At 43.6% G+C, this 27,867-nt stretch overlaps 1 protein-coding gene across 3 annotated transcripts; it reads left to right on the plus strand.

Annotated features, from left to right (window-relative positions):
• SPATS1 (spermatogenesis associated serine rich 1) lies at positions 1 to 27,867 on the plus strand. Of its 3 annotated transcripts, none has more exons than XM_023254023.2 (9): positions 1 to 297; positions 626 to 760; positions 9,140 to 9,275; positions 11,848 to 11,972; positions 14,091 to 14,252; positions 19,742 to 19,862; positions 20,686 to 20,748; positions 24,793 to 24,908; positions 27,500 to 27,867. In XM_023254023.2, exons 1-9 carry the CDS (start codon positions 27 to 29, stop codon positions 27,562 to 27,564), a joined length of 1,194 nt encoding a protein of 397 aa, XP_023109791.2. In that variant the 5' UTR covers positions 1 to 26; the 3' UTR covers positions 27,565 to 27,867. The 3 variants fall into 3 exon arrangements, with proteins under 3 accessions (XP_023109791.2, XP_019686231.3, XP_023109796.2); XM_019830672.3 differs by lacking the exon at positions 27,500 to 27,867 and adding an exon at positions 25,159 to 25,414; XM_023254028.2 differs by lacking the exon at positions 14,091 to 14,252.

Genomic DNA, 27,867 nt, shown 5'->3' on the forward strand with positions numbered 1-27,867 from the left:
CTGAGCAGCTTTTCCGGCGGCCCTTGATGGCGCCGCCCCCACTAGCCGGGGCGAATAGCCGTGCCCTTCGGGGGACCCCGGCGCCTGAGGAGGGCGGGAGCGCCCCGGACGCGGAGGCAGGAGGACCGGGAGCGCGCCTGGCGGGACGCAGCGCGGCCGCGCGCGGCTGCGGCCGGTGTCCAGGCAACCCCCGGACGCGTCTCCGCGGGAGAAGCAGGTGGCCCCGCGGCCCTCCGGCCCTCCGCTCCGGTTCCTCGCCCGCCCGGCGCCCGGCAGTGGCAGTTCGGCTGCCAGTGGGTGCGTGGATCTCGCAGCCTCGCCCCAGGAGGCTTCCGCTGGGGGAAGGGGTGGAAGACCCGGAGGTGGAAAGGGAAGGAGCACCTTGGGCGGGCGGGGCAGCGAGTGTGGGCGGCGGAGAGAACCCACGGGAACCCCGGGGGCATCCCGACCTGAGAAAAGCCCGAGGAGGGGGCGGGAGGGAAGTTCTGATTAAGATGCCACCCCTGCCCTCTTTGACTTTCAATGGCTTGTGGACTTTCTCTTGGCTTTCTTTGATGCCTTTCTTACAAAGGTCTTTTCTTTGTCTCCGGGTTGCTTTTCGTACTAAAAATCAACACATGCATAGATGAGTCCATGTACCCTGGAAAAGGTCCCCGGGACTGTTCTCTCCCCTCCATCTCCAGAGCGACCTGCAGCAGAGAGCTGGAGAAGGTTCAAGAGGAAGGAGACCCTGGCATGACCACGATGGAGAAGAGCTACAGTTGAGTTGAAGAAATCAGGAGGGCTGGGTGTGGATTTGGTCGCCAGACCCAAGTATACCAGAGCCGGGAAGCTCAAACCGCTTCAAGTGTACGGGGAGGCCAGTTTGCGGGCATATAACAAGTAGTCTTTGAAAAGTAGCCTATGTCTCTTTTAACCCAAGATCTGATGAAGCGGATAGCAGCTCAAAGCAGAGATTCTCACAAATTAAGTCCTTGGATCTCATAACAGCCCAGAGGAATATTACTAATGAGTAAAGAGAGCCAGGGGAGCCTGGGTGGCTCAGTCCATTGAACGTCAGACTCCTGATTTTGGCTCAGTTTATGATCTCATCATTATGGGATCAAGTCCCACATGGGGCTTGGGCCTGCTTCGGATTCTCTCCTCACTCTCTGCCCCTCCTCCGCTTGTGTACTCACTCTTTCTCTCTCAATCTCAAGATAAATAAATAAATAAAAAGGGTCGGGGGAGCCAGAGTTTTGACCTGCCCAGTGCTACGGTCAATAAATGGTAAATCTGAGGATTAACCACAGTCTTCTGGCCCCCAAACCTGTGTCCTTTAATTTTTTCTTTGCTCAAATATTACTAGATTTGTGGCACTATTTATTGGATGGGCAGCTCGGGCAAAAAGTATGAACATTTTAAGGAAAGGCTTAAATTAAAATAATGGATAGTGGCTCCTTAATTGGTTCTGAAGGCTGAGGAGGATGTTTGGGGGGCACACTGCCTCTAGAGAACAGAATCATGAAGCAGAACAGCCACAGTCTCTCAGAAAACCTTGGAATGAGTGTATGCCTAGGTTGGCCTTTATAGATGAGTGGGCTGAATGCTGGAAACAAGGAATGTTGTAGAATGTTCTGTCTGTGCCCCATCAGATCATAGCTTGGTCCTCGGCCCTTTGTATCACAGGTCTTCTGTCTCCTCGTTCTCCTTCACAAGTGCACAGAGAGCGGGGAGGTATGAGTTACCATATGCACCTGTAAGCGGGGACCAGAAGAGCAGGAGTTGGAACCCAGAGTGCCCAATGTGGCTAGGTCAGCAAGAGAAAAAGGTTTGGGGATTCTAACTTTAAGCTCTAGGCTTTTCTGCAGTTCCCATGTTGAGCTCAGGTAGCAGAGGGAGCTGCTGTTTTAAAGGTGGGGGAGAGGGGGTTCATGTTTCTGAGTTAGGGGTACTGGAGGAGCACCAGACTCTGAGATCCCCAGACCACATTAACCAGAGAGTCATGACTTCCTTTCCTGCTATGTAGGTGTGTCGGTTCAGGAGACCATATCTGAACTCAGCTTCACATGGAGTCCAGGGGTTTCGGGAAGGAAGGGGCTCCACAAACCAGTTGAACATGAATACAAAACTGTGGGTGTATATGCATTTTTCCAGCAAGGGGGGGGGGCTGTTGTTTTCATTACTTTCCAGGGGAGTCTGTGATCCGAAGGGTTAAAAACCACAGTCCTAGACCCTTAGGCTGTTTGTGGAGCAGATAAGCAGGGGTGAGAAACTGAGTGGTTAAAAGGTAACCACATTAAGCAAACTTGGCTTGATGTATCATTTTCTCCCTGCCAGACCATGCTATTGTGTAAATCAGCTGTGATGACAAGTATGTGAAAGTTCCTTGGTTATGTAAGGTGTTATTCCTGCCTAAAGAAATGGAAATAATTAGCGTGGATTCCACAGATGGTACCAAAGAAACAGACTTTCTTCTAAACTCTCCATTTCCCCCTAAATTTCTTTCTAGTCGCCAGAACCTTCTCTCGGCCCCTTCTGTTGAATCATCTTTTCTTGTATCACTGTGTTTTGGCAACTTGTTAGAATTTCCCATCTTATGGCTTCCTGGACATTGAATTTGAATAACAATTATCATGCTAAATGGTGACATTTTCAAGAAGCCTGTGCCTTAGCTTCTTTGTATCATCTCAGACTAGTGAGCTGGGGAGGGGGGGGGGGGGGGAGGGCAGGTGTTGGGAGCTGGGCTGGAGAGGTAATTGACTTACTTGAAGTAACTGGATGTTACCTTTACACAAGGCGAGCATCAGTGTCAGAACAGGAGGGGTCAGACTTGCAATTCCAGCCTCTTCTACTGGAGGACACGTGGAGAGGCAGCCAGAGGCCACGTTTAAGTGTCTCCAGGCTGTAGAGGCTGAGTTACTTCTGGGAAGATCCTGTAGTAAGCTGGATTTGGAGGATGTGCCCTTTGCCTGTTTAGAAGAGAGACGGCTCTTCCTATGCTTGCCTGTCAGATAAGTTTTCCCTTTCAAAGCAGCCACAGGCCACTTTCTAAAGAGTTGCCAACACAAAGCTTCTTAAGCAAACAAGGAAATACGCTACATTTGTACATGTGATTTCACTGCTTGCTGCTCAGGGTTATATAATATATTTAAATTTTGCCCCTAAAAAAAAACCCCAAAACAACAGTGTTTGTTTTGTAATGCCATCCATAGCAACCAGTTCTTGCTTTGGTGAACTTGTAAGTCCTTTAGTGGCAAACATACGATTAGAATGTTTACATGCTATGAAAAGGCAACCACTGTTAAAATCCAGGGGCAAAAATTATTATCAGTAAATGCTGTAATAACTCAGAGCTTACATATGATTATCAACCTAGAAGATATGTCTGCTCTTGCTTTTGTCTTCTCTACATATGTGGATCCTTTCTGATTCCTTATAGACAAGTTTCATACTTTTTTCATAGCTATGTTTCTGGAAACAGAAGCACCGGATCAAAAGTGCACTTCTCACGGACTTTGGAGGGTGCATATGGCCAAAGTGCGTTTTAGTAAGATGGAGACATTTCTACCAGCAATGTACAAGAACGCCATTCCTCTAACCTCTGCCAATCTTAGGTTTTTGCAGACTCCTAGCAAACACTGGTATCGTGTCTTTTTTTTTTTTTTTTTTTTTAGTTTTTTTTATGTTTGTTTATTTTTGAGAGAGAGAGATAGAGTGCAAGCAGGGGAGGGGCAGAGAGAGAGAGACAGAGACACAGATCTGAAGCAGGCTCCAGGCTCTGAGCTGTCAGCGCAGAGCCCTACGTGGGGCTCGAACTCAGAAATGGTGAGATCATGACCTGAGCTGAAGTTGGATGCTTAACCAACTGAGCCACCCAGGCGCCCCTGGTATTGTGGCTTAAATTCAGCTCTTTGATTATTAGGAAGGATGGATTTTTCCCCCCAAATGTATATTGGCTGTTTGTGTGTGTGTTTAAATTTTTTTTTAATATTCATTTATTTTTGAGAGGCAAAGGGGGAAGGGACAAAGAGAGAAGGAGACGGAATCCAAAGCAGGCTCCAGGCTCTGAGCTGTCAGCACAGAGCCCGACGCAGGGCTTGAACCCACAAACCGCAAGATCCTGACCTGAACCGAAGTCGGATGCTCAACCAACTGAGCCACCCAGGTGCCCCTGTGTGTGTTTAATTCATTACCTAATCATGTTTTTTGCCCATTTTTTCCTTGGGTATTTATTTTCATTTATAAATTTATGAAAACTCACAATCTGGCATGACTACTAACTCTTTTCCTTGTTGTGTATGCTATAAACTTTCCCCCAGTTTATAGTTTTCTGTGGAACTTAAAAAAATTTTTTTTTTCAACGTTTATTTACTTTTGGGACAGAGAGAGACAGAGCATGAACGGGGGATGGGCAGAGAGAGAGGGAGACACAGAATCAGAAACAGGCTCCAGGCTCTGAGCCATCAGCCCAGAGCCCGACGCGGGGCTCGAACTCACAGAGCGCGAGATCGTGACCTGGCTCAAGTCAGACGCTTAACCGACTGCACCACCCAGGCGCCCCTCTGTGGAACTTTTAAATGGATATGTTTTCAACTCACGTATCTTTTCCTTTATTTTGCCCGTATTTGATATCTTTCTTAGAAATAACTTCCCCAGTCTAAGATTATGTAAACATTAAATTATCATTTTTTTCAGGTACATCTTTTATTTTAAGTCTGATATTCAAATCTATCATTCATCTGGATTTATTTGGGGATTAACTAATTTTATTTTCATTCCAAATGATTAGTTGTTTCAGCAATATTTTTGAATAATCTATTCTTTCCCCACAACATGAAATGCCATGATTATATAAAGTTTTATTCTATCTACATTTTCTATTTTGTTCTCTTGATTAATCTGTTAGAGTCAGTGTCAGTGCCATCTTGATTATGTGACATTAAACTACATTTTATAAATTATACTCTATAGCTCTGTCACCTTGAATAGGTTACTGGACATTTCTGACCCTCAATTTCTTTATGTGTAAAGTTATTTCTATTCCATTTGTGATTATGGTATTTCATTGCTAATACTGTTTACTTGTGTTAAAAATTGTTTTTTCTTGAACTTCACTTACCTATATTATTGGTACTTTCCACGAAGCCATACCAAAGTTCTGATAATCTTCTCTATTTCATTCATTTCTGCTTTTATTTTTATAATATCCTTTTTTTTTTTAACCACGTTGGGAGGTTTATTCTTTTTTCCTTATTTTTTTGCATTGCAAGTTAGCTCATTAATTTTGGAATCTTTGTTTTTTAACCACCTGTCAGTTCTAAGATGGACATTTTTCAGCGTGTGAACATTTCTGAGGTTGGATTGGTCTTACCAGAGCTGTGGGCCCAGCAGCAGGTGTGAAGTAGTTTTTATAAGCTTTGCTGAATGAGCCCTGAATAATATAGAGGGTGTGTCTGTGTCTTGGAGGAAAATTCCAGAGACAATCGAGGAGCACTTATTTAAGAAGTGCTGCATCACCCATGTTCTTGTTGCACTGAGGTCAATTTGGGTGGAAAATGTGGACATCAGTGATTGAGTTGAAAAGTGATTCAGTAATCAGGCTTTTGAATGTAAGATTTAAAAAAAAAAATTTTTTTTTTTTTTAGCGTTTATTTATTTTTGAGACAGAGAGAGACAAAGCATGAACGGGGGAGGGTCAGAGAGAGGGAGACACAGAATCTGAAACAGGCTCCAGGCTCTGAGCTGTCAGCACAGAGCCCGACGCGGGGCTCGAGCTCACGGACCCTGAGATCATGACCTGGGCCAAAGTTGGCCGCTTAACTGACTGATCTACCCAGGTGCCCCTTGAATGTAAGATTTAAGAAGGCCTTAACCAGGGGCCCCTCGGTTGACTGTCTGACCCTTGGTTTCGGCTCAGGTCGTGATCTCACGGTTTGTGGGATTGAGCCCTGTGTTGGGCTCTGCACTGACAGTGTGGAGCCTGCTTGGGATTCTCTCTCTCCCTCTCTCTCTCTCTGCCCCTCCCCTGCGTGCGCGCGAGCGCTCTCTCTCTCTCAAAATAAATAAACTTAAAAAAAAAAAAAAAAAAAAAAAGAAGGCCGGGCACCTGGGTGGCTCAGTCGTTTAAGCGTCCAACTCTTTTTCGGCTCAGGTCATGATCTCGTGGTTTGTGAGTTTGAGCCCCACGTTGGGCTCTGTGCTGACAGCTCAGAGCCTGAAGCCTGCATCTGATTCTCTGTCTCCCTCTCTCTCGGCCGCTCCCCTGCTCACGCTCTGTCTCTCTCGCAAAACCATATTAACATTAAAAAAAAAAAAAAAAGAGGGCACCTGGGTGGCTCAGTCGGTTAAGCGTCTGACTTCAGCTCAGGTCACGATCTCGCAGTCCGTGGGTTCGAGCCCCGCGTTGGGCTCTGGGCTGATGGCTCAGAGCCTGGAGCCTGCTTCTGATTCTGTGTCTCCCTCTGTCTCCGCCCCTCCCCCGTTCATGCTCTGTCTCTCTGTCTCAAAAATAAATAAACATTAAAAAAAAATTAAAAAAAAAGGTCTTAACCAATTTATTTTGCTTATATTTTCCTTCTTTAAATATGCACATGAATGAAATGTATTTAAAATATACATCTAGGGAAGTCTGAAAGAATGCTTCAATAAATATATAATAAACATTCTAAGTGGTAGAGCATTCTCTCCTTCTTTAATTGGCAACCTTTGTTCTTTGTGGTACATAAAATAATAATGTTATTACAGTTGCTGGTGTCTCATATTTGGTGGAATACAGTAGGTGCATTTCGGGCTCTAGTTTCTACTTACCGCTTTATTTGAGTCCCACAAGTTTGATTTATAGTACGTATGTCATTGACCGTTAAGCACCTTGTGATTCCCCTCACGATTTCTTCTTTTATGTGAAATATTTAGAAGTGTGGTTTGAGTTTCCAAGCTCATGGATGTTTTTGGCTGTCTTTTTATTATCGATCCCTAAAATTGTGTTGCATTGTGGTCAGAGAGTGTGGTCTATGTTACATTGGTTGATGCTACTTTTGTGGTTTGTAGGTGGGTGGTTACGCCTTTGGCTACTGGGACCCTGTGCTCTCTCCTCTTCACAGCTCCCCTCCCCTGGGCTCCAGTCCATTCCTGCTATTCACACCTCAGGCAACCAGTTGACCCTTTCTGTACCTAGGGCTGTTCTAGGTGCTGTGGCATATTCCAGAATGGCTCCTCCCACACTTGGCAGGCTCTGAGAATCACCTGAGGTGCTTCTTTAACATTCTGACACCCGGGTCTTGCCCTGTAGGTCTGAGTTGGAGCTCCGGGATCTGAGTTTTGGAGAAGTGCCCCAAGATGATTCTCATGACCGAGCAAATTAAAAATGTGGGTTCCCAGGCCTCACTTAGAGAGATTTGTGATGGGATAGGAGAATTTGTATTTTTTTTTTAATGTTTTATTTATTTTGGGAGGGGGAGGGGCAGAGAGAGGGAGACCCAGAATCCGAAGCAGGCTGCAGGCTCTAAGCTGTCAGCACAGAACCCAACTTGGGGCTTGAACACGAACCGTGAGATCATGACCTGAGCTGAAGTCGGACGCCTAACCGACTGCGCCACCCAGGCGCCCGAGAATCTGTATTTTTAACAGGCCTCCCAGGTCATTCTGACGCAGGCAGTCTTTATGCCATACCCTGAACAACCTGAGAATGGGGATACTAGGAGGGGAGGGGAATGTACTCAAGAGTCACAGAAGTCTGACTCTTATTTTAATTTTTTAAAAGTTTATTTATTTATTTTGAGAGAGAGGAAGAAAGAGAATCCCAAGCAAGCTCCACACTGACAGCACAGAGCGTGATGCAGGGCTCAACGAACCATGAGGTCATGACCTGAGCCAAAATCAAGAGTCGGATGCTTAACAGACTAAACCACCCAGACGCCCCCTTTTGTAATTTTCTAATCACCGGAGGTAACGTTGTGTCTATTGGGCTAAAGTTATGCATAAAGAAATGCAATATCCATTCATCTGACTTTTTTTTTTAAAATTTTTTTTCAACGTTTATTTATTTTTGGGACAGAGAGAGACAGAGCATGAACAGGGGAAGGGCAGAGAGAGAGGGAGACACAGAATCGGAAACAGGCTCCAGGCTCCGAGCCATCAGCCCAGAGCCTGACGCGGGGCTCGAACTCACGGACCGCGAGATCGTGACCTGGCTGAAGTCGGATGCTTAACCGACTGCGCCACCCAGGCGCCCCCTGACTTTTTTTTTTTAATGTTTTTATTTATTTTTGAGACAGAGAGAGACAGAGCATGAGCAGGGGAGGGGCAGAGAGAGAGGAAGACACAGAATCCGAAGCAGGCTCCAGGCTCTGAGCTGTCAGCACAGAGCCCAACCTCACGAACCTGTGAGATCATGACCTGAGCCGAAGTCGGACGCTTAACCGACTGAGCCACCCAGGTGCCCCTCTTGGAAGTTTCTGATGACAGTTCTTTGGATTATTCATCAGTCTTTCTATGAATCAATCCTTTGGAAAATTGTATTGAGATGCTCAATATAACTTGATTCAGAGGTTATCTCTACCACTTAATTCAAAGTAGACAAACTCCGGAGGGACAAGTAGTCTAGCATTGTGGTTAGGATTTTTGACTTTGGTATCACAAGAACCATGATCAAATCTAGATATAGATGTTTGCTTTCTGTGTGATCTTAGGCAAGTTGCTTAACCATCTGTGCTTTGGTCTCCTCATCAGTAAAACGGAAGGATAAGCAATGCTTATGTCTGTGGGGTATTATGGGAATTAAATGGGATAATGTGTGTAAGATGTTAACACCATCCCCAATACACAATAAATGCTCAATAAACATTATTTTTTAAAAATGTTTATTTATTTTTGAGAGAGAGAGAGAGAAAGAGAGAGTGGGAGAGGGGCAGAGACAGAGGGGGACATAGGATCTGAAGCTGGCTCTGTGCTGACAGCAGAGAGCCCAACGTGGGGTTCAAATTCACCAACCGTGATATCATGACCTGAGCCAAAGTCGGATGTTCAACCAAGCCACCCAGGTGCCCCTAAACATTAGTTTTTTTGTTTTCTTTTTTAAAATAATTTTTGTAATCCAGGGACACGATGGAGGGGTAGATATTTCATTTCATTAATGAACTCCAATGGTGATGTGTTGCAGGTGATTTTCTGGAATCTAAGGGATGCTTTGCTGGCACAACATCCTCTGGAAGAAAGGTCAGCCCCTCATCTTCTGCTGAAACATATCCTAGTGTGAGTGAGCCTCCAGTCCCCGGCAAAGTGTCCGTTCACCTAGAGTAAGTAAGACGCCAGTACAGTCCATACTGTTGGCGTAAATTCTGACTGGGAAGCCAACAGTCTAAGAGGTAGAATGACATGTTTGGCAAGAGCATAGATTCTGGAGCCAGACTGTCTAGGTTTAAACCCCAGGTCTGCCAACTTCATCTGTGTGAACTTGGGAAAATCACTTTACCTCCCTGGGACTCAGTTTTTTATGTACAAAATGGAGATAATACTTCATAGGATGGTTTTGAGGATTAAAGGAGGTAATGCATGGAAAGTGATCGCAAGACTCTCTGGCACACAATAAATGTTATGTGCATGGTTGTCATTATCAAATGTAAAAGCAAGCGAAACTAAGCTGTTTTTGTTTTTAATGTTTTAAAATTTCATTTTAGACAGCGAGTGGGGAGAGGGGCGGAGGGAGAGAGAGAATCCTAAGCAGGCTTCGTGCCTAGTACAAAGCCTGACGCAGGGCTCGATCCCACAACCTGGGATCATGACCTGAGCCGAAATCAAGAGTCAGCCACTCAGTGGACTGAGCCACTCAGGTGCCCCCTATTTCCTTTTCAAATGGAAATGATTATATGGGTCCTGCCTACATCGCAGGATTATTAGAAGGGAGCAAAGAAGACCAGCGTCATGACGTTGCTTTGAAGCCCTTCAACCGGGAGAGCGATGTAATGTCGTGAAAAAACATCCCATGATTTGATAACTGGTAACTATACCTGAAGACCAAAGCCATCTGTCAACTGTAAAGCTACTTAAACAAGAAGTGATTGCTTTTACCGCTGAAAATAGTTTGTTGTAGGTTTTGGTTTTGGTTTTTTGTTTTTAATGGCCAGGAACTTCGCGAAACACGATGCTCTGTTATTACAACCATTTCAGCTTAGGTTTGTTTTTTGGTTACTTCTTCCCCTTCCCTTTATCTTTGTTGATTTTTAATTTCCATTTAATGGTTTTATTGAATGTGCGTATCTTTTGGTAGCAGTTTTTGTGGAAACGTAATTCACATACTGTGTAATTCATCCTTTCAAAGTGTGCAGTTCAGTGGTTTTTAGTGTAGTCAACAGAGCTGTGCAACCATTACCACAATCAATTTTAGAACATTTTCATCACCTCAAAAAGAAGCTCTTGAGCAGTCACCCCCACCGTGGCCCCTACTCTACCTGCCCCTTCCCTCCCCCCCCCCCCCCCAGCCCTAGACAGCCACTAATCTACTTTTTATCTCTGGACATTTTATATAAAAGGAATATGTGGTCTTCGGTGTCTGGCTCCTTTCATTTAGAATCATAAAAAAATTTTTTTTAAATGTTTATTTATTTTTGAGAGACAGAGCACAAGCAGAGGAGGGGCAGAGAGAGAGGGAGACACAGAATCCGAAGCACAGGCTCTGAGCTGTCAGCACAGAGCCCAACACGAGGTTCAAACCCACAAACCGTGAGATCATGACCTGAGCCAAAGTTGGTCACTCAATAGACTGAGCCACCCAGGAGCCCCTAGCATCGTATTTTTAAGTTTCATCTAGGTTTCAACATGTATCAGCACATCATTCCTTTTTTTTTTTTTTTAAATTTTTTTTAACGTTTATTTATTTTTGAGACAGGGAGAGACAGAGCATGAACGGGGGAGGGTCAGAGAGAGAGGGAGACACAGAATCTGAAACAGGCTCCAGGCTCTGAGCTGTCAGCACAGAGCCCGACGCGGGGCTCGAACTCACGGACCTTGAGATCATGACCTGAGCCGAAGTCGGATGCTCAACCGACTGAGCCACCCAGGCACCCAACATCATTCCTTTTTTAAAAAAAATTAGGGTGAAATATATATTAACATAGCATTTGCCATTTTATCCACTTTTACCCATTGGCATTAATTACCTTTCCGTGTTGTGCAACCATCACTGCTATTTTTTAAACATTTTCATCAGCCCAAACAGAAATGCTCTACCCGTTAGGCAATAATTTCTCCCAGACCTCGGTACTCTAATCCACCCTAATCCGCTAACCTAATCTACCTTCTGTCTCTCTAAATTTACCTGTTTAGATATTTTGTGGAAGTAGAGTCATATAATACTTGTCCTTTTGTGTTTGGCCTAGTTCATTTAACACAATATTTCAAGTTTCATTCGTGTCGTAGCATGTATCAGAACTTTCTTCCGTTCTATGGCTGAATCATATTCCATTGTATGTCAGCGCTACATTTTGCTCATCCATTCATCTGTCAGTGAACATTTGGGTGGTTTCCACTGCATGGCTAACGTGAGTCACACTGCGAAGAACATCCGTTTACAAGTGTCTAAGTCCCTGTTTTCCATTCTTTGGGGTATGTGCCTAGGAGTGGAGTTGCTGGGTTATATGGTAATTCTATATTTAACTTTTTGAGGAACCACCACACTGTTTTTAAGGACGCACCTTTGGGCTCTGTTTCAGCCCCCTCAAATTGTAAGTAAATGGTATGTTATGGACGTTTATGGAGGGGTAGGCTTAGTTGACGCACGTGAGCGTAATTCTAGCGTAAGATATATAAAATCAGATTCTAACTACCAATTTAAACACATAGAAGATTCTAATCCTTCTGCCTCCTTTCCAGCTCTGCTACAGATTTGGATCTGAAATCCTCCTCCGCACATTCTGATCAGTCCTCTGAAACCTCATTCCCTGAAGTCCCCAAGGATAAATATCCCAAGGAGTTCAGCCTGCTTAAGTTGCAGACAAGTGAGTACGTCCTAGCCTCCCCTCTGCGTGCCTCCATACCCAGGGCTTTCCAGAAGTCTGCTGTACTGTTGGGCACAGTTCACTGAAGACTCACGAAGTGCCAGGCATTTGACACGTTTTCTTTCTTTCTTTCTTTCTTTCTTTCTTTCTTTCTTTCTTTCTTTCTTTCTTTCTAATTTTATTTTTTAACATTTACATCCAAATTAGTTAGCATCTAGTGCAACAATGATTTCAGGAGTAGATTCCTTAGTGCCCCTTACCCATTTAGCCCATCTCCCCTCCCACAATCCTCAGTTTGTTCTCCATATTTATGAGTCTCTTCTGTTTTGTTCCCCTCCCTGTTTTTATATTATTTTCGTTTCCCTTCCCTTATGTTCCTCTGTTTTGTCTGTTAAAATCCTCATATGAGTGAAGTCAGATGATATTTGTCTTTCTCTGACTAATTTCACTTAGCATCATACCCTCCAGTTCCATCCACGTAGTTGCAAATGGCAAGATTTCATTCTTTTTGATTGCCGAGTAATGCTCCATTGTATATATATGCCACATCTTCTTTGTCCATTCATCCATCGACGGACATTTGGGCTCTTTCCATACTTTGGCTCTTGTCGATAGTGCTGCTATAAACATGGGGTGCACGTGTCCCTTCGAAACAGCACACCTGTATCCCGTGGATAGATGCCTAGTAGTGCAATTGCTGGGTCGTATGGTAGTTCTATTTTTAGTTTTTGGAGGAACCTCCATACTGTTTTCCAGAGTGGCTGCACCAGCTTGCATTCCCAGACAGGTTTTCTAATTCTCGCAGCAGCTCTGCTGGGGAGCTGTCATGATATGTTTTCCCAAACTGACATGGCTTTATATAAAAACCATAAAAGTATCATAGCAGAGTATTAAAATAATAAAGGAGTATATAAGGTAGAGTATAGAAACCCCTTCCCCAGTGTTCTCCAATGTATCCCCCATGGGCCCCGTAGCCATGAGGAATTTTGAAGCGTGTATGTGCTGGTATGTATGTACTTATCTATACATGGGTTGGAGTATACAACCATATTTTCACTAGTGGAAAATAGTGTACAAACTATTTTCACTCAGAACAAATAGATCATGGACCTCTTTCTGTGTCAATACACATAAATCTAGGTGGCTAATATAGGCCTACCCATTTAACACCCCAGGCAACTGAGGCGCAGAGAGATTGTCACTCGTACAAGACCACCTGGCTAGGAAGTACAGTGATGGGATTAGACTCCAGGCTCACCTGCCCCCAGAGCCTGTGTTCTTTCTCGGCCACCACAGAGCCCAAGTGTTTCTCAAACAACCCTAGAGCTGTTAGAGAATCTCTCGTTGTTTAAAATCACTTTAGCCATTTTGTAGGAAAAGTATTGAGCGAGGAAACAAAGCCCTGAGAGGTCCGATGACTTGCCTGAGGTCTCGCGACGGCCTTTCTCATTTGCCAGAGTTGCATGTCTACATTTCCCAGAGTCACTCTAGTGCACGCGTGTCCCATCATTGCTGCCAACACTGTGGTCCATCCACTAAGTTGCCGTGGTTGGCCCAGCCCTTCCCTGCTTGATGGGCATTCTGTTCTTCCTACCCACTCATCAGAGCGAAGGCTGGATCATAGGTGCTTGTACAACTGTCTCTTAGCTTCCCATTCCAGACATCGCTTCCAACCATAAAGGTGGCTTTATTTTTGGAAGAGAGGGTAAAAAGGAAAAAAAAAGAGTCCTCTTAGATACCTATCTCCTCTCTTCCCCTCTTTTTTTTTTAAATGTTTATTTTTGAGAGAGAGAGCAAGCACGAGCAGGGGAGGGGCAGAGGATCCGAAGCGGGTTCTGCACTGCAAGCAGAGCCCGATGTGGGGCTTGACCTCATGAACCGTGAGATCATGACCTGACTGAAGCCTGACACTTAGCCGACTGAGCCACCCAGGTGCCCGTTCCCTTCCTCTCGTGCTGAGTCCCCCAGAGGTTAACACTGCCCTTGATGTAGACCCAAGGAATTAAACATGTTGATAAAGGCTGTACAGTCAGAGAATGCCTGGGACAACTTTCTGTCATTTAATTGCATTGTGAGGCCGGGAGCGGAGCTGATGGAAGGGTTTCTGATGTCTTGCAGAGGATGGGCACCGTCCTGAATGGACATTTTACCCGAGGTTTAGCAGCAGTATCCACACCTACCACGTTGGAAAGCAGTGCTTCTTTAACGGGGTCTTCCTCGGCAACAGGAGGTCTCTATCAGAGAGAATGGTGGACAAGTGCTTTGGGAGGAAGAAGTATGGTAATGTTTTCCTCCTGGACCTTGACTGTGCGATGTCTGAAAATACTTGAGTTGTGGTTCTGCCAGGCCAACATTCCATGGCTGGTGTCAGCCCTCGGGGGTCACCATGTTACGGTAGGGCGGCCAGGAAGATAGGAAAGTGAAGGGGATGTTTGGCAATTCTTTTTGGCAAAGAACTGACAACATATGCTGATCCACATTTTTGTTTTTCTCTGCATTTCGTAAAATGCTAATGTGACATTTAAGTCATCAGACAAGTTCTCTCAGATACTTATTAATAGAAACCTTCATTCAAGTCGGAAGAAAATAATTTGTTTCAATTAGACGCTGCCCATGATATGTATTTAAATTATACATTATATTCTTCAAAAGGAAAATAGCCCATAAACCTTAGCCTGAAGTGCATTCTGTTATTTCATACCTTATTAAAGGTAATTTGAGATGAGTGTGTGTATATACTCATATAGTTTGTTACTTGGTGAGTTCTCTGTCCCAACCTACCCATAATAGATTTATGGAAAGATCCTAGTGTTGCTGAGTTCCAATGGATCATTATAGCACATTCTTCCATAGAAATACCCATACAGGAGGCAGCCCTTGCTTCATGGATGAATAGGATTGCTGTAGCAGGAACACAAAGAGGAAGAAATAGAAAGTTTTCATTTTTGAGGTTTAAAATAGACTTTTTTTGTTTATTCTGCTTTAGAAAGGGGCAGAAGGGGGGGAGAGAGAGAGTCTCAAACAGGCTCCATGCTCGGCGCGGAGAACACAGGGCTCGATCTCACAACCTGAACCGAAATCAAGAGTAGGACTGAGCCACCCAGGTGCCCCTAAAATGGACTTTTAAACTCATTGCACAGGCAAATAGTTTTAAGTGTTTATTTATTTTTGAGACAGAGAGAGAGAGAGCGAGAGCACATGTGAGTGGGGAAGTTGGGAAGGGGCAGAGAGAGGGGGACAGAGTATCTGAAGCGGGCTCTGTGCTGACTGCAGAGAGCTCAATGCGGGGCTCGAACTCGGGAACCTGAGCGGAAGTCAGTCGCTTAAGCAACGGAGCCCCCCAGGTGCCCCCAGAGATAAAGTTTTAAAGATCAAGGCTTTTGTCTGGATAGAGAATATATAAGAAGCCATACTAGAGGAGGTGGGAGAGTTGTCACTGAGGTAGGTGTTTTGAGGAGTCCTGTATCCTGCTCAGTTCCTGGGACCAAAATCTAGTCGGTGATCAGATGTGACTCTAGCTGGGGCTTCTGCCTCAGACTGTGGTTGGGGAACCTCAGCGTAGTGATAGCTATGGGCAATGTCTGGGCAGAAAGCCAGATGCGGGGTCTCACCCACCCAGGAGACGTGGGTAATAGCTGCATTCTTGTGCCCCGTGAAGACTGTGGAGGTCGGGACACATAGAAAGAATGAAAGAAAGAGAGCAAGCCAGGAGAGCTCCATAGCTCTCACGACCAAAACGGCAGGAGGCCACCGTGTGAGGCTCTGTGGACCATCAAGCCAGGGGGGTCATAAGAACAACTTTATGTCTCACCTGATGCATTGTGGAGCAGGCTGACTTCCTGAGGATCAGACTAGATGACACATTTTAGCAGACAACGGAAATAGATACCAACCTACAGAGAGTAGCAGAGATAAGATGAGGGTCAGACACCAGGGTGGTTCAGGCAGTGATCCAGGACCCAAAGGCTTATACCAAAGCCTTGATATCACATAAGCCTGTTGTGCACACGCTTGCTCCCCACCCCCAACTGAGTTGCAGCCATAGGGTAGAATAGGAAAGATTTATTTAACTGGTTTAAACATGAAAGAGCAGAGAAAGACCAAGAAGGGACTAAGTTTAGCTGTATAGTACTTAGGAACTCTCTCAGCCACAGTCAGACAAAAGCCAAACTGTCAGAGGCTTAAATCATAAGACATATATTATATACTTAATGAGAAGCTTTGGAATCTAGGTGGTCTATATTGTCTGATTGCCCAGTGATGTCACCAAAGATATAGCTCTTTTTTTTTTTATTAAGTATATTTATTTATTTTGAGAGAGAGTGAAAGAGCAAGCAGGGGAGGGGCAGAGAGAAAGGGAGAGAGAGAATGTCAAGCAAGTTCTGCATTGTCAGCACAGAGTCCAACGCAGGGCTTGAACTCACGAACCGTGAGATCATGGCCTGAGCCGAAATCAAGAGTTGGATGCTTGACGGACTGAGCCGCCCAGGCGCCCCGAAGATAATAGGCTCATTTTGTGTTTATGTGCTGCTATTCTTAGTTGTGTTGGATTTTTGTCTTCACACTTGTCATCTTATGGTCACAAGAGAACTGTTGCAGTTCCAAGCATCACGTCTATATTTCAAAACATGAAAAAGAGGAATCTCTCTTGTTGCCTTCCCTTTTTAGAATGAGGGAAAAATTTTCCCATATGGTCCTTAGGAGACTTCCTTCCACTCATGTCTCACTGACTAGAACTGGGCCAGTGACAAGTATTTATCAAAAATAAATGGCATTATCGTGATGACTCAAGTCCTGACCCTAATCCATCACTTCCCTCCTAACTCAAACATTATCCTGAATTTTGTTTATTATTATTTTTTAAAGTTTATTTATTTTAGAGAGAGACAGACAGACAGAGACAGAGTGTGAGCTGAGCAGGGGTCAAGAGAGAGGGGGACACAGAATCTGAAGCAGGCTCCAGGCTCTGAGCTGTCAGCACAGAGCCCGACATGGGGCTCGAACCCACGAACTGTGAGATCATGACCTGAGCTGAAGTCTGGTGAGCTACTGGGTGAGCCACCCAGGCACCCCTGAATTTTGTTTATTATTATTTCCCTTCCATCCTTTCTTCATTTGTTTCTTCTGTCTTTTTATGGTTTTTATACATACTGAATGCATGCAAAGGTATATTTATGAAGTATTTATTGAATATATAGAATAAAGTATCACAATCACTTGTGTTTTTGTTTAAATTTCTAATTTATTTTTGAGAGAGAGAGACAGAGCATGAGCGGGAGTGGGGGGGGCAGAGAAAGAGGGGAGACACAGAATCGGAAGCAGGCTCTAGGCTCTGAGCTATCAACACAGAGCCTGACTCGGGGCTTGAACACACAAACTGTGAGATCATGGCCTGAGCCGAAGCTGGATGGCTAACTGACTGAGCCACCCAGGTGCCCCTCACTTGTGTTTTTTTTAATGTTTATTTATTTTTGAGAGGGAGAGAGAGAGAGAGAGAGAGAGAGAGAGAGAGAGAGAGAGAGAGAGAAAGCAGGGGAGGGGCAGAGAGAGAGGGAGACAGAGGACCCAAAATGTGCTCTGTGCTGACAGCAGAGAGCCCAATGTAGGGCTCGAATTCACGAACTGTGAGATCATGACCTGAGCCCAAGCAGGACATTTAACTTGACCGAGCCACCCGGGCTCCCGTTAAGTATCACAATCATTTGTATGCTTCTTACTCCATTTAAGACATAGAGTACTGTCTTTATATTTGAAGCTACTGATAGGCCCCTCCCTGAATATGACATCTTTCCTCCCCCAACTCCACAGGTAACTCCAATTCCACCTTTATTACAAAGAAAAACTTTTTATGGGGGACATTTTCAAACATTTGCCAAAGTAGAGAGAAGACCATACTGTTTCCTGATGTACCCATCACTTAGTTTCAACAATTATCACATGTGGCTAATCTTATTTAATTTTTATCCCCCTCCCCCAGGGATTATTTTAAAGCAAGTTCCAGACATCAGATAATTACATCCGTATATGTTTTTGTGTATACCTCTAATAGACAAGGATTATTTTTATTAAATGGCCACAATACCATTTTCATATCTTAAAAAAAACTAACAATAATTCCTTAATATCACCAAATATTGTCAGTGTTCAAATAGTCAATTGCCTCACAAATGCCACAATTTAAAAATATTTAGAGTTTGAATCAGGGTCCAAAAAAGGTCCACGCTTAACAATTAATTAAAATGTCTTTAAAATCTCTTTTTAATATATAGGTCTTCTTCCTCTTTTTTTCTTGCAATTTATTTGGTGAAGAAACTAGGTTATTTATCCTATAAAGTTTGCCAGTCAGGATTTTGCTGATTACATCCCTTGGTACCATTTAACAGGTTTCTCTGTCCTGTGTATTTCTTGTACGCTTATAGTCGGATATACAGGCTCGATTCATTTTAGTGTGACTAGTTCTTGGGTAATGTGCAGTGACTTCCTTAAACCTCAACTACAATGGTCTCTTTTCCATTTTTTCTCTTCCTTGATCTCTTGCAGCATTTAATATTTTTAAGCTTGGCACTGGACATTTCTTTGTTATTCTCTTCTCCCTCGTTACTTCTTGGACAAGACGGAGAGGCAGCGTTTATGACTGCCAGTCAGCTTCCATTATGAACTGAAATTCAACACATTTATTATAGAAAAAATCCAATCAAAATGTATTTCATTAAGAGTTAACTCTGATGATCAGCTATGATCAGGCCATTGGTGGAGTTCCTTAAAGTCCTAATTTGTTGTCATGGAAGAAGAACAAAATGTTGTCTATGGTTATAGGGAAATTGACCTGAAACTGATTTTTCTCTTCTGTAGCTCTTCCTCATTAGCTAATTCCCTTCTGAGATCTAGTCAGAGAGGCAGAGCCCAATTATAGTTGTTCCTTAAGATTCATAGGGCACAGGGATTCAAAGTACACCAAAGCTCAAATTTTAAGCAGAGTTCTAGCTCTTCCTTTGCAGATACCTTTGATTCACTTCTTATATTATCTATCTCGCTATCTATCTATATATTTATTTTTGTTTAAGGGTCAACTGTAGTTATTTTTTTAATGTTTATTTATTTATTTTGAGAGAGAGAGAGAGAGAGAGAGAGAAGGGGAATCCCAAGCAGGCTCCAAGCCCAGCACAGAGCCCAATGTGGGGCTCCTTCTCATGAACCGTGAGCTGAAATCAAGAGTCGGACACTTAACCAACTGAACCACCCAAGTGCCCCTCATTGTAAACCAAAACATCCTGCCTGCACCTAAGCTACTGTTCTTTCCGGGGATGGGGGTAATTGGGACACTTTCTGGAACAATGTCCCAAACACAGTGTTTCTCAAGCACACTTTTATGTTCATATTCTCCAGGCAAGATGATCACGAACAGAACTTTAGGAAGCCTCTATGTACTTCATAATAAAACATGAAATTATCCTGTTTCCATTGTCGTATGGATAGAGCATTATCTGTAGATTACCTTCAGTCCCTTTTATGATCTTGTTTTAAAAAAAATTTTTTTTTCAACATTTATTTATTTTTGGGACAGAGAGAGACAGAGCATGAATGGGGGAAGGGCAGAGAGAGAGGGAGACACAGAATCGGAAACAGGCTCCAGGCTCTGAGCTATCAGCCCAGAGCCCGACGCGGGGCTCGAACTCACGGACCGCGAGATCATGACCTGAGCCGAAGTTGGACGCTTAACCAACCGAGCCACCCAGGCGCCCCTGATCTTGTTTTTAAACATTTCACAGATATTGATCCTAGGAATGGAATACCAAAGTTAACTCCAGGAGATAATCCATATATGTACCCAGAACAGAGTAAAGGCTTCCACAAAGCAGGCTCAACTCTCCCACCAGTGAATTTCTCAATGTAAGTGTATGTGAATAGCAGGGTTAGTTAATTATAAAGGAATTGTAGCTCTCTGTACTATATATGTTATATTTCATAAGGAGTAGATTCCAACAAAACATGGTTGCTGAAAATTCCTTAAAAAGTTAATCTCTAGTTCCTTAGTGTCTACACACATGTGCGTGTGCAATTGAACTTATACACAGGATCTTGACTACAAAAAGGTGGTTGTTAATTTTGTCACTATTGTTGTTACCACAAATCTGAGGACTTTTCGGTTTCATACTGAATCAGATTATTAGTGTTTACTGTTTGGATTGATGTACACTTGGAACTAAACTTAGGCCAAAGCGATTCAGAAGAGGATCATTAAGTTAAAAGAAAAAAAGTTGGTGTATTATATTAACATTTAAAAAAATCAATTATGTTTGGTTTACTGATGTTTAATAAAAATTATAATAAGAATTATGACCTTTATAGTTGTGAAGCCCATAGGTGGCCATTAAACCAGAAAATAAGACATATTCTTCTTTAAAAAAAATTTTTTTTTACATTTATTTATTTTTGATAGATAGGAAGAGACAGAGCACAAGAGGGGCAGGGGCAGAGGGAGAAGGAGACACAGAATCCGAGGCAGGCTCCAGGCTCCGAGCTGTCAGCACAGAGCCTGACGCGGGACTCGAATTCACGAACTGCGAGATCATGACCTGAGCCGAAGTTGGACGCCCAACCAACTGGGCCACCCACGGGTCCCAAGACATCTTCTTGAACACAAAGATGTTTCTATCAATCTCTCTGCTATAGATGCCATACCAATTTTATGGTTGCCTTTTCTGTTTTTCAGAGTGCCGTATGAAAAGAAATTTGATACATTTATTCCACTTGAGCCTCTTCCACAAATTCCTATGTGAGTTCTCTCACCGTGTTTTATATTATCCAAGTTTTATTAAGTTATCAGTTATTTATTATTTTCTCCTATGGACGAACTCATAGACACCCAACACAGAAGGACCTTTAGAATCTGAGCTGGTGGGTGGGGCAGTTTGTATGGAGCGTTTTTAGTGAGACACTTGGAGGGCAAGTGCTGTGCAGTCTATCAGCTGGGCTGTCCACGTCTTCACCCCATATGATGGACAGCCCGCTGGATGCCATGTGTTGTGGTTGGTATGCACTAATGGACGTTTATATGGACAAAAAAGGCAGGGTCCCTGATTTTTAAAACCTAAGAGTTGTCAGAAAAGAAGGACAGGCTTAAATGAGTCCAGCCAGGGAGGATGGTTAGAGTTTGAAGAGGCAGAGAAAAAGCTGTCAGAATATTCTCGCACTAGAGGGAAGTATCATTCCTCTGATGTCATACTTTAAGTTCAGGTCCTTTCTGAACCTCATCTAGTTGCCCAAGGAGGGTTTAGACCTAGAAAAAGATATGTGTCAGTATAAAAAAATTCGCTTTCTAATACAAAACAGTTTCATATAAACATAGATAGAGTGGGCAAGTGACCCACAGTCTGACCCACTGGAGTCCAGCTGGGAAACCAAACCCTGGAGCTCAGTGGAAATAAAAAGCCTTTTATTCCAAACTTGGGAGCCTTAATACCTTCATTATATGGCATTATTACATGAAGCAGATAATTAGGGCCTCTCATGTCTGTACTGTATACATAAAAACTTTTTTTTTTAACGTTTATTTTTGAGAGAGACAGAGCGTGAGTTGGGGAGGGGCAGAGAGCGAGGGAGACAGAATCCGAAGCAGGCTCCAGGCTCTGAGCTGTCAGCACAGAGCCCGATGAGGGGCTCGAACCCATGAACCCCGAGACCGTGACCTGAGCCGAAGTTGGGCACTTAACTGACTGAACCACCCAGGCACCCCTGTATACTTTTTTTCTTTTTTAAAACTAGGCTCCACGCTGGGTGTGGAGCCCAATGTGGGGTTTGAATTCATGACCCTGAGATCAAGACTTGAGCTGAGATCAAGAGTTGGATGCTTAACTGACCAAGCCACCAAGGTACCTTGTGTACTGCACACTTTTGGTAAATGCTATTCTAAAATATTTAAAATAAAAGTAATTGCCAGGGCACAAAACAAGTCTATACATTTAAGAAGACAGAAATCCTATCAAGTATCTTTTGTGACCACATGGTGTGAAAATAGAAAACGTTTGCAAGAGGAAAACTGGAAACTGTGCAAATATATGAAGATTAAACAGCATGCTCCTGAGTAACCAATGGGTCAAAGGAGAAATCAAAAAAGGAACATTAAAAAAAAAACAACAACACTTCGAGACAAGTGAAAGTGGAAATACAGCACCCCAAAACCATGCATGCAGCAAAAACAGATCAAAAAGAGAAGTTTAGAGTAGTAAATGCCTACATTAAGGAAAAAGAAAGATATCAAATGAACAGCCTAACTTTACACCTCAAGGAACTAGAAAAAGAAGAACAAACTAAGCTCAAGGTTAGTAGAAGGAAGGAAATAACAAAAACCTGAGGGGAAATAAATGAAATAGAGACTAAAAAGGTAATAGAAAAAAATCAATGAAATGAAGAGTTTTTTTTTTTTTTTTTTTTAAAGATAAACCAAATAGATAAAACTTTAGCTACACTAACCAAAGAAAAAAGGGACAGGACTCAAATAACATTAAGTGAAAAAGGAGACATTACAACTGATATCCCAGAAATATAAAGGATTTAAGAGACTGCTATGAACAGTTATCCAGCGAACAAATTGGACAACCTACAAAAACCGGGTGCATTCCTAGAAACATACAACTTAACAAGACTGAATCATGGAGAAATAAATCTTTTTTATTTATTTATTTTTTTAAATGTTCATTTATTTTCGAGAGAGAGAGACAGAGACAGAGTGCAAGTGGGGGAGGGGCAGAGAGAGAGGGAGACACAGAATCCGAAGCAGGCTCCAGGCTCTGAGTTGTCAGCACAGAGCCCAATGCGGGGCTCAAACTCATAAACCATGAGATCATGACCTGAGCTGAAGTTGGATGCTAACCGACTGAGCCACCCAGGCGCCCCCAGAAGATTTATCTTTTTGATTAAAATTGTTCATTTGACCTAGCTAGGACTGAAAATGGGTGTGTTAATTGTGTGCTAATGTTAATGTATTTCTATCTATATTGTTAAGTATAGCCATTAACAGTATAAAACTATCTTATTAGACAAACCGAAACCAGACTTTAAACTATAAAGAACAAATTGATGGTTACCAGAGGGGAGGTGGGTGGGAGATGGGGGAAATGGGTGAAGGGGATCAAGAGTATACTTATCTTGATGAGCATTGAGTAATATGGAAGTGCTGAATCACTGTATTGCATACCTGAAATGAATATAACATCGTATATTAACTAGATAAGAATTAAAATTAAAAAATCTTCTTTTTCTCACTTAATGCTCTTTGTCTTATATTGTACATTGACAGATATTAAGATTACAACTCTTACTTTGTTTTGTTTGCATTTACTGATATACCTTTCCCATTCTTTTGTTTTTAGACTTTCAAAGCACTTTGGTTTAGGTCTGTCTTATAGACACAGAGTTGGATTTTTGCTTTGTGAGCTGATCTGAAAAATTTTGTCTTTAATAGGTGAATTAAGATCTTTTGCATGAATGATTCGGCAGATTTGTTTCAATTCTATCCTAATATTTTGTTACATTTATTATGTGTACTATATTATTTTTACCATGGTGGTTTTGTTTGAGAGATTCTTTTCTTTTAAAGCTTATTTATTTATTTTGAGAGAGAGAGAGAGAGAGAGAGAGAGAGCGAGCAGGGGAGGTGCCGAGAGAGGGAGAGAGAGCATCCCAAGCAGGCTCTGTGCTGTCAGTGCAGAGTCCGATGTGGGGCTCAAACCCACAAACTGTGAGATCATGACCTGACCTGAAGTCAAGAGTCAGACGCTTAACCGACTGAGCCACCCAGGCGCCCCTTGTTCTAGGGATTCTTTATGTTAGAATCGTTCTGTACTGCTCTTCATCCTGCTGGTCTTATTTGGGCTTCTCCTACTGGTTTGTCAGCTTTACATGATGCCCTTGACTCCCAACTATTACCTACGTGGTAATACCCCGTTCCTTCCTGCAGGAACTTCCACATCCCTAGCAGGTGTATCCGGCCATTTTCCCAATCATGGTGCATTTCTCCCTAAATGGATGGAAATCAAAGCTGCTTAAAAGATAAAAAAAAAAAAAAATTCTTCATCTTCTTTCTCTGACTCATCCCAGGAGTCACAATTCCTGGTACCTCTTGGAACATACACAGTGTGGCCCAGCATACGTCCTTTCAAATCCCAACAGACTTGGGAGGATGCTGGCTGTCAGCGTTAGAAAAACAGAAGGCACGCGCTGGTGGGATTCTGAAGAATCCTGAATGAAAGGACTGTTTACAGATGTGTGAACCAGTCGAGGGAACTCACATGGAAGGGTGAAACATCCAGGGGCTCCCACCAGTGGGCAGCTCTTACCACTCACGTGTCTGAGCAGCAGGAAGAGTGATCTTGTCCCCCCTGTGTGGGGGGAGGTGGAGATGGGCTGTCTGGAAGGGGTTGTGGCAGTGGAGAGTGCACTCACTGCCAGAACCGAGGTGCCTCAGGAGATGAGCAGGAGTAGAGAAGCTAGGTGAGAAATACCCCAACCTCTCTCTCTTCGGGCTTTCTGGTCTCTTACTGGTGCCTCCCATTAGCTAAGCCCAGTTCAAAGGTGAGGGCACAGAGGAATCAAGGTGATGCAAGTTGCAGGGGTCAGCTCCCTGGGCAGAGAAGGGCAGAAAAGAGATCTGGGTTTGGAGGGAGGGGCAAATGCGGAACAACTTCACATGGTGTTTTGTCACTGATCTCCTAAATCGGAGGCCTTCTTACTTCGGAGGATGTAGTACCTTATCCACTGAACGTGTCTGTGCGTTTTGCTTTAGACAAACTCAAACTCAGGTGTTGTTTTCTTCCTGTAGCTTGCCTTTCTGGGTGAAGGAGAAGGCCAACAGGCTGAAGACCGAGATGAGAGAGGTGGAGGAGCTTGACAATTGGCACCCAGCGGTCCCCTTGGTGCACAGTTTATTCCCTGCTGGTGGGTTAAAGAACCTTCAAAGAATAGTATAAAACTGGAGGCAAGCCCAGAAGAGCAGGCTTTTGAGAGGCTTCGCAGTGGAGAGGAGAGAAGGCAAAGCCTCTCCCAGAGTGGATGGTATCTTTTGCCCCACACCGTGGTCCCTTGGGCTGCTGTTATCATGGCCGTGCATCACTGGTTGAGTGTGTTGGTTGAGCACCGTTAGTCTTGTAATGGGGCACAACCTTCAACTCCGTGCCTCTATCCACAGGTTCTTTGGATTCGCCGAGACAATCCTAAGCAGAAACAGGCCCACAGAGCATGCACTGACTGTACTCTGGAGAGCCTCTTCCAATTGGTCGCTTCTGTCAGTGTGATTGCTCTAAGTCAAATGTTTGACTTTGATAAGTAATCACTGTGCGTTGCCTTTTTTTTTTTTTAACTCTATGTTCTGAAAACCTTCAAACTTACAGAAAAGTTGTGAGGATCATACAATGAACAAATACCTACATGTCCTTCACTTAGAATTCACCGTGGTTAGCCTTTGTCAGAATTTGTGCGTTCTTTCTCTCTCTTTCATTCTTGTTATTATTTAAAAAATTTTTTTTTAACGTTTTATTTATTTTTGAGACAGAGAGAGACAGAGCAGGAACGGGGGAGGGGCAGAGAGAGAGGGAGACACAGAATCGGAAACAGGCTCCAGGCTCTGAGCCATCAGCCCAGAGCCCGACGCGGGGCTCGAACTCACGGACCGCGAGATCGTGACCTGAGCTGAACTCGGCCGCTTAACCGACTGAGCCACCCAGGTGCCCCTCCTGTTATTACTTTGAAGAATTGTTTGAAAAGGAGTGGCAGACATCATCACCCTATGCTCCTACATACTATATACTTCGATATGCATCTCCTAAGGTCAAGGATATGCACCAACAGTTGCAATACAAAATAACAAGTTCGGGGAACCTAACATTGATAACAATTCTCTGACAGTCCACCTTCAGTTTTAGTCAGTTAGATTTCGTTTTCTAAGAATGCCCTCATATCAATGGTAAAATGCAGCCGTCAGCTTTAGTTTGGTAAAACTATTCTCATTAATACCATTCGAGATTTTCTCTACTATTCACGTGGTACATGTCAGAAAAATGTGAAGGCTGGATCGCCACAGGCGACTCATACCATTGCCCCTGTAACTCCCTCCCTCACTCCTGTATTTGCTTGACCACACAGCCAAGCAGGACGAGAGCTCAGTGAGTGCCAGTCGTGAGTCTTAGGGCCTTTCATCAATCAGGCGAGAAGCAAATATTTGGAAGAAAAGATAGGAATAAAAGCCAACCATATACATTCAGGCTGTGACCCTCGGCAGTCAAGCCAGTGACTCAGCATCTTCATAGCCGATCTCCTTTACTAAGGAGACCCCACTGGCTGGCTAATGAGGGCTGTGGGTCTGGTCTCGTGAAACGTTAAAGCGCAAAGAGAGAACTGGGGCCCATGCTGAGACTCCAAATTGTGCGAGACACGACTTCTTTCTCTGTCAAAACATTGTCTCCAGAGGTAGCCAATAAGTGAAGTAAATGAAGTGGGTTTAGAACGGAGTACATCCTTGCTGTCTTTATACACGCCTTTGGATCAACTACAAGACGACATGGTGGCCACGGCCAGCAACTGTGTCTGGCCACTCTTTGGGTTAGCATCAGCATACGTCTGCGCTGGTTCCCTTGCCCCTGGGATGCAAAGCTCACCGCTGTCCCCGACAAAATCCACAATAAATAAACAAACAAACAAACAAACAAAACCAAATAATTTAGAGAAGGAAGAAAAAGAGGCTGCCAACAAATTTTCTCAAAGACCCCTACTCCTGTAAAAGAGAACTTCTGTGCTTCTGTTATTTAACATATAAAAACCTCAGTGGCAACCACCTGTGTTGGATGGATAATGGAGAACACGATATAGATGCAAAAAAGGATTCTGCAGGAATTTCCAGGTGGGAGTATCTAGGTGGACCAGGAAACTGCTCTCAGAGGGGACCCTGGTGTTTTGGAGGGAAGGAGTCCTATATAATAAAGGTATTGAGAAAAACACCCAGAGTACAGTTTTGGAAGATGTATAGCGGCCTCAAGATTTCAAAGAGGTCTATATCATTCCTTTTTTTTTTTTTTTTTAGGTTTGTTTAGTTTTGAGAGAGAGAGCGCGAGTAGGGGAGGGGCAGAGAGAGAGGGAGACATGGAATCCCAAGCAGGCTCCAGGCTCTAGGCTGTTAGCACAGAGCCCGACGCAGGGCTCAAACTCACAAACCTTATGGGGAGAGTAAGGCATAGACTAAATGGCCAAATGGCAAAAATATGTGGGTGTCCTAGCTGTCCCAGTCCTTTCTTCCTAGGCACAAAAATGTTGGACCTTTTAAGGCATGAAAACCCCCCTCACCTCACTTCAGGTTCCTTGGTAAATAAGCACGTGGGTGCAGGTGCACATGTGTGTACCTGTGTGTGTGTGTGTTCGCCTCCTACTTTCGATCACTGAAACTCTCACGCTTAATGGAAGCAACCCGTACATGACATTTGCAAGTAGATTCATTAGAGTAACAAATTCATATTGTACACAGGGTATTCTAATTTCAGATCCTGGGAAGAATGAAAACTGGCCTCTGTGGACTGGAGGGAATATTATGTTATACAGCTGGTGACACTCAAGTCCAAATAAGTTAAATGAAGACAATTCCAAGACTGTTTCTATAGTCTCTGCACTCCTAGCCATCAAAATGTTAAGATATTTCGATGTTAAACTTTTACAGTTCCACAAACGGGTTATGAATATTCTGTATAATTTCATTAATTGTCCACATTTCTGGTATGAGCTACCCAATTTGGTTAGACTGTTTCCTTTTGCTCTTAGACCTTTGACCCTTAAAAGCTGGGCAGATACAAACCTTGTGTATAGGATTTCTGGCTGAAATATATCAGTGCTGGAGCTCCTCCAGATCATGCTA

Source organism: Felis catus, chromosome B2 (assembly GCF_018350175.1).
Source record: "Felis catus isolate Fca126 chromosome B2, F.catus_Fca126_mat1.0, whole genome shotgun sequence".
In the NCBI taxonomy this organism is placed as follows: domain Eukaryota; kingdom Metazoa; phylum Chordata; class Mammalia; order Carnivora; family Felidae; genus Felis; species Felis catus.